The 6,704-nt window shown below is 36.1% G+C and overlaps 2 protein-coding genes across 4 annotated transcripts in view; both read right to left on the bottom strand.

Annotated features, from left to right (window-relative positions):
* The window catches only part of LOC109857559, a 3,678-nt gene extending 141 nt beyond the window's left edge, over positions 1-3,537 (bottom strand). Inside the window, exons 1-3 of the mRNA XM_020433992.1 lie at positions 2,349-3,537; positions 2,011-2,109; positions 152-1,847 (exon numbers count right to left, since the gene is read on the bottom strand). Coding sequence (XP_020289581.1) covers positions 1,467-1,847; positions 2,011-2,109; positions 2,349-2,609 — 741 coding nt within the window. The 5' untranslated portion in view covers positions 2,610-3,537 and the 3' untranslated portion in view covers positions 152-1,466. The remainder of the gene's footprint in view (positions 1-151; positions 1,848-2,010; positions 2,110-2,348) is intronic.
* A 103-nt stretch (positions 3,538-3,640) lies between these two features.
* LOC109857557 overlaps positions 3,641-6,704 on the bottom strand; it is a 4,782-nt gene continuing 1,718 nt past the window's right edge. Inside the window, exons 1-4 of one of the 3 annotated variants that reach the window (XM_020433991.1) lie at positions 6,139-6,575; positions 5,588-5,667; positions 4,940-5,228; positions 3,641-4,721 (exon numbers count right to left, since the gene is read on the bottom strand). In XM_020433991.1, the coding sequence (XP_020289580.1) occupies positions 4,218-4,721; positions 4,940-5,212 (777 nt within the window). In that variant the 5' untranslated portion in view covers positions 5,213-5,228; positions 5,588-5,667; positions 6,139-6,575 and the 3' untranslated portion in view covers positions 3,641-4,217. Of the gene's footprint in view, positions 4,722-4,939; positions 5,229-5,587; positions 5,668-6,138; positions 6,576-6,704 lie in introns of those variants that run through there. The other 2 variants (XM_020433989.1, XM_020433990.1) reach the window with 2 other exon arrangements.

The following is a 6,704-nucleotide window of genomic DNA, read 5'->3' as shown; positions in this document are numbered from 1 at the left end:
TCTGAATCATTTTTATGGCGCTGTTACATATGTAGACACAACAAAAAAAAAAAAAAAAAAAAAATTGCAGATGTACTCAAATGTACTTTTTGTAAAGTTCACGAACACACATCGTTCTATCGAACTTCCTCGAACTCAAATAGGATTGCACCTTGCAATCTTATTGATCGCGTAACTGTCGAACATTGCACGGTCGAAATTAAACGCGAGAACTTTCGTGGTTTAAATACGTTTTTGTTTTATAATATACAAAGAAGAGCGTTTGAATTTTAATTGAAGAATTAAAAGAAGTAGAAAGTTTTCGCCCGCGTAAATGTGTCAAGGATAGAAAAGAACGAACGATCGCATTTTTTTTTTTTTTTTTTATTGCGTATTGTCTCTTCAGATCTCGACGCTTTATAATGAATCTAACACGAGTAATTTAGACTAACTAATGAACTCTCTGAGTGTGTCGTCTTCCCGCAACATTCCGAGACCGTGACGCCTTAGAGAATTTATATATACGCGCGCGATGACGTTGAACCGATGAAAAGAAAAAAGAAAAAAAATGCCAAAATGTAAAAAAATGGCTTCCTGAAATATACGGGGAATATAATACATTAAGTAATAAGTGATAGAGATTAATCAACACATTTGCAATATGCACTAATGATTCTATTGTACCGACGTATAATATTATACCGTTAAACAATGTCAATATCCGCGAAACGGCGGAAGTAGCGTTATATTAACATTAATCCGTACGACTTATATATTGTCTTCTGTGGCTTTGTTCTGTGGGGGAGAGTATTCTTTAGATGTAAACAAATTTCAATCGAGATATATCGTCCGATACGTATATATATATATATATATATGTACGTCGCGTGGAGTTAATTGGAGACGCGCAACTTTGCGGATGCGTGCGTACACGTGTGCGAGGAGGGAGAACCGTTTCGCTTCGCGCCGTTGTGCGCGCAGAGCGTTGGCGCGAAACACAACATGTCGCGTCTGCAAATTCACTTTGAGAGATTTGTGACGATCACGTTAGGAGCGTTTCCGGGTTATGTGTGTTATGATATGTTGAATGTAATAATATATATATATACTTATATATAAAGATCGTTGTTGTATTACATCTCTCTCTCTCTCTCTCTCTTCTCTCATTCCTTGTATGATTGATTTGTTAAAATACTGTTTTCTTTTTATTTAGCATCCCCGCACAAGTGATATGGTTTTGCTTTTGCGGTAAATAATTTTTTATTTCTTCTGAGTACAAGTTATTGTAAACTGTGAAAATTTGTTTTTCCAACGATTTAAAAGCTCGTGAAAATTCAGAACTAAATATTAATAAAATCGATACGAGCCAATATGCGGGATATACGTGCAATATTTACTTCATGTGTAAATTAATGGAAATTCGAATTAAATTTAATCCTATCGACTTTAATACTTAGATATTTATTTTTCCGCTCAAATCCGATATGTCAAAGTCTGCGAGCAACAAACTTAACCGTTTTTTGAACGTTTCCTATTCTGTCCGACATTCGTTTACCACCTCGCACGTAATCCTCGTACCGCACCTCGGCAAGAGACTCGAAGTCGAGCTTCTCCATAATCCGCTGGCTGTACGTTGACGCGGCAACGGCGAACGCCGCTTCAGGTCGCGCGTGCTCGTTGACGATTTTGTCAGCGACGCGAACCTGTCTCAGCGTTTCGTCGTGTAATCCACGCGCGACCTCGAGACTCTTCCGCGTGATTTCCAAACCGATCCCACGACCCTGACATCTCGAAACCGTGCCTATGTAGAAGATCTCCAAGGCGCCTCGCACGTTGTACTTCTGAAAGATGTCTATTCGCGATTCTATCTGATAACAAACACATGCAATGACATTATTAGATGCTCGATAAAATGAAAAGTCTAAAGGAAGATGATAAGAATGATGACTTGCGAAGATAAATGCGCGATATCTGCAAAACTGATCGTTATTTGTGAAGGAATTTTAAGAAAAATTCTCTTAACTAACTTACTTCGTTAATAAAATTGGTCAGATCCCAGCACGAGCGATGTTTGATGTTATTTTCTATAAAAAGATCAAACGGATCTGTTTCTTCTGATTTTAACGGAGCCTGGAAAAAAAAAGTAACGGACACTGTTTGTCAACTTTGGCGAGCGTGTGTATTTATTTGCCGTACGCCAAATACCGCAATACACAGATAAAAGTACACAATCGTTGATCAGAATTAAATATAAACTGTGTGCTCGAGAATAGAGTTAAGATACAATTAGACAGCACCAATAAATAATAACAAACATCGATATAACGTGTGAAAATAATTTTGTATTTATTAATTTGCATCTCACTTACGTGTAACTTGTTAAACGCCACGGCGACAACGCGGTCTGATTGATCGACCGCGATCACAGTGCATCCGTCTTTGATGACTTCCCTGAAGACCAATTGCATCTCCTCGGGCGCACCGGGTTCCTCGTACATTCCCATACCGATCGCCATGCATTCCTGTCGCATTGATTGCTGCTGCACGTTCAAGGCTTCCTCGATCTTATCGTAGCTAAGGATTCGGAACTCGATAGTGCCCGTGTGGTCGGTGCCGAGGCAAACGGACATGATGTACTGGAAGATTCACTGCGGCCTCGCAATAACTGACGTACGTGCGGGTTTCAATCTCACGTGTATTTCTTAGTTTAGTATTTTTTTTTCTTTAATTTTCTGTGTAATTTTATATTATGAAATTGACTAGAATACTGCAGAAAAATAGAATCTTTGATGATCAGAAAAGCACAAAAAGTCAATTCTCAAGAGTCAAGTTTGTAACCGATGCATCACTTGTTCCGCTCGCAAACACTATCATCGAGACAATGCAGCGTTTGATAACTGCGCTAGTCTATCTAAAACTACCCAACAAACACAGAATACAACCGCTATATAACACTAAAGTAACACGTAATATAACAGCTTATACACTTTATTAATATCGATGTTATATAACTTTTTTTTGTAATTGTACTATAATTGTATTAAAATTGTACCTGTTATTGTTTGTTATTAGCTGGTAATGACACTGTAACTGTCATGTAACATTTCTGTAACTGTATAACAGTTATATAACATTCTACTTACATATTATATTTATATTATATAATTGCAATACACAATGAGTAGGAAATTACAACTAACATGGATGTTACATGTAACGACTATGTTACTTGTTACATTTTGTTTTATTACGACAATGTTGCTGTTATATATCTGTGTTTGCATAGGTATCTAACACCCAGAACGCATTTTGTTATCGTACGTGCAATGGATTTATTGCACTTGAAATGTGCAATAAATCAACAATTTTTATACCTTATTTTATACTCGGAAGAGATGGAAGTCGCTGATTATGAAAGATTAAAATGTTATCACACATATATCGTTGGCACATTGTATATTTGTAAACAAATCTTTCACGATCTCACGTTAAACTTTGTTAAAAATCTTCGTACATATTAGATGCATGTGTATTTATGTTTGAGAGATAATGTGCGATAGTTAACTAATTCTGAGAAGTGCGCGCATCAAACAATGCTTGAATTGCTTTGTGCGAAAAAAATTCGAGTGGTGTATCACAATGATCAATTAATTGTTTGAGCTATTGTATTGGATTTTTATTTTTCAACAAACATTTAACAAAAGATACGACAACAACATTTGAATAGATTAAACACGTAGTAATTTTGTCGTTCTAAAACGTTTTGCGTTTAGATTCAAAACACTTTCACGAGCGACGCAAACGAGATATCGACTTATAAAAGTGATTATTATCCGTTAACATCTCGTGTCAGGCTTTTACCGGACTTTTATTGAATTTTATTTTTGTTTTAAACTTTGAATCTCTTTTTTGTATAATTGTTAATTAATTTAATACTTGAGAATGGACCTGATGTGATCCACGCTCAATGAATTATAGATCTCCTTTTTTCTACATACATAATCAGTTATAACTTATAATAAAAATTCTAATAACAATAACATTACATGCTTAATTGTAGCCAACGTTCAAGAAAAAGATAATGTCTTAAAATATCTAATAAAATATAATATTAATATATAAAATAAAATATTTCCTTTAAAATATTAATTATGAAAGACAAAGATGTTGAAATAAAAATCGACTCGAAATAATCTAAAATCGAAGATTAAGACGCGATTATACTACTCGTCCAATCCTCATTTAGAGGTCGAGGCGATTCTCTTCGCCACTAAGGTGCAAAATCGATGTTCCCGATTTATTCTCTCGCTGAACTTCTTCCCGTTGAACTCATAGTCTTCGTAGGAAACTTGCAACAACTGATTGAAGCGAAGTTTCATGGCAATTTTCAGTGAATAGTTCGACGTCATAATGGCAGAGATCAAACTAGGTACTACCTCGGCGTTCGTCAGCTCGCGGAGACCGTCGACCGTAATGGGTATCTTAACGTCCTTCTTGCCGTTTTTCAGTTCTCTCCCCACTTCCATCGACGAGGCGACGAGCAATTCGCCTAATCGCCGTTTGCGGTAAGTCGGCAAAATTGCCAGAAACATGATCTCGAGGATGCAGTCGACGCCGTAGTGCTCGAAGAGATTCTTCTTTGAATCCACGTCTATCATAAAATCTATCAGATACTTCGACGACTTGCACCGACAGTTGTCGCTGAATTGTTCGAAGTAGCTCTTTTCGGAGTTGTTCAATACCTGAAAAAAATGTGTGTTTATGTTTACGATCTTTAAGGTATTTCCGAAAGTTACTCAAACATCTAGAAATCGTATACACAGTATTTTACTTTAGCAAAGTTTTTTTGTAAATTTTTCAACAACTTAACATTCAGCGCTCTTGAAACTGAATACGAAACTAATACATGTGCGCAAAATACAAATTTCATTGGAGGATACAAAAAGGTATCGTTATTTACTTGTATTTTGTTGAAGGCGACACCAACAACCTCATTGGTGACGATGTCGACGGCCACTACGCTAACGCCGTCTCTGGCCGCGCCCAAGCAGAGCTTCTCGAGTTCTTCGGACGCTCCGGGTTCGGAATTCAATTCCACCGCAGTACACACGGATTCATAGGGAAAGAAGCCCTTTCTTATTACATCAAGAGCACCTTTCAGAGTCTCATCTGTCAAGGACTCGAACTCTATTCTTCCATCTTCCGTCGAGCCCCAGGGCCGATAAGAGATCATTCTTTTGCGCGGTTTGCTGTAAAAAACACACACAACTCGGTTCTTGAAATTACAAATCTTTCGATTAATTAAATCAATCTTTCGCGGTTGACCGAAGAAAAGCGAGAAGTCATCTCGAAAAAGATAAATATTTCGCAAGGTCAGATGAGACTACGTCGATAGTTTCGAAATGATCTTTTTTTTTCGCTCTCTTGAGAAACTTGAGAAATTTATTTTTCCGAGAGAAACGGAAATATATGTGTCCAGATATTTAGAGTTTTGAGATTGAATGGAATGTAATAACACAACTGCTTATCGCGCACTTAAAAATGAGATATGTAAACACATCTTTTAAAAGATAAGACGGATGCGTCGGGTCATTCACCTTTTACTTACATATATATCACAATGATGTTGAAAGCACTTTGAACTTTTTTTTCTCAAAATACGTTAATTGCTCTCCGAACCAGAAACAACTTCCAGATATATAAAATTACAGTGCACAATTGTCACATAAAAACAATTAACAATAAACGAAGAATATTTACTGACGCGATAGAAACTCTAGGATCCAGTTCTCCGTCAGATGAGCGATACACTACGACGATGATGATAATGGTGATGATGATAATGATGTCGTAACACATTACTCATTCATACGATTAATATAAGCGTAGCTGCGAAGAGTTCATCTCGCGCATATAGACATTCTGATAACAAAACATTAGATATTGTTCTTTACTTCAAAAACTCTCCGAAAGAGACTCGGATCAGAATCGAGAAACGTTCGATTTTCACAAGCGTGAATAAAATTTGGAAAAATTTTTGTGCTTGCTCTATTATTATCTATGTTTTTCTGTAAAATATACATTTGTCAATTATGGAAAAAAATTGTAAAGAAAATTATACGTTTGTCACTTTGAAAAAGCAAATATCGCGCGTATTACCTCATAGTTTCAAAAAACTCTTTCCTCGATGAGTGTCAAGAGCATACTGGTCGGTGATGATAACACAACTAATGAGAGCTAATCTATCCTTGATATAGAGAACACACACACACACAACGTTTAGATACATGTAGTACTTGAGCAAATTACGTTTACACACACGCAGTGTTTTCCGTTATCTAGATAAAATTATCTAGATGTTCATCTAGATGTAATAATTGTTTTATTTTATCTTTATCTAAATAATTAAAATATATGACATCTTTATCTGTATCTCAGATAAAAAAGTAGTATATTTTGTAAATTATCTAAGATAATGAGTACGCACTCTGAATGTGACTTTTCAGTACAGGATAACAAATAATTGTACCTCGAAGAAATCGTTTATCCGATAGCACAAATGAAAAACTATTGTTTTTAAAAACTAAAACCTTATAATATATTTACACCCCGATAGCCAAATAATAGCAGTATGCCAGCAGTATGCACACAGGTTTAATCAGCATTTTGCAGCAGATTCCACTCAGCTGTGTCATCATAGTGAGTGAATTATGTAGGCACGATAC

This window comes from Pseudomyrmex gracilis, unplaced genomic scaffold, assembly GCF_002006095.1.
Source record: "Pseudomyrmex gracilis isolate BER0280 unplaced genomic scaffold, ASM200609v1 scaffold_164, whole genome shotgun sequence".
Classification (NCBI taxonomy): Eukaryota; Metazoa; Arthropoda; class Insecta; order Hymenoptera; family Formicidae; genus Pseudomyrmex; species Pseudomyrmex gracilis.
Note: the sequence above shows the minus strand (reverse complement) of the source record. Positions and strands in the feature narration are given on the sequence as shown.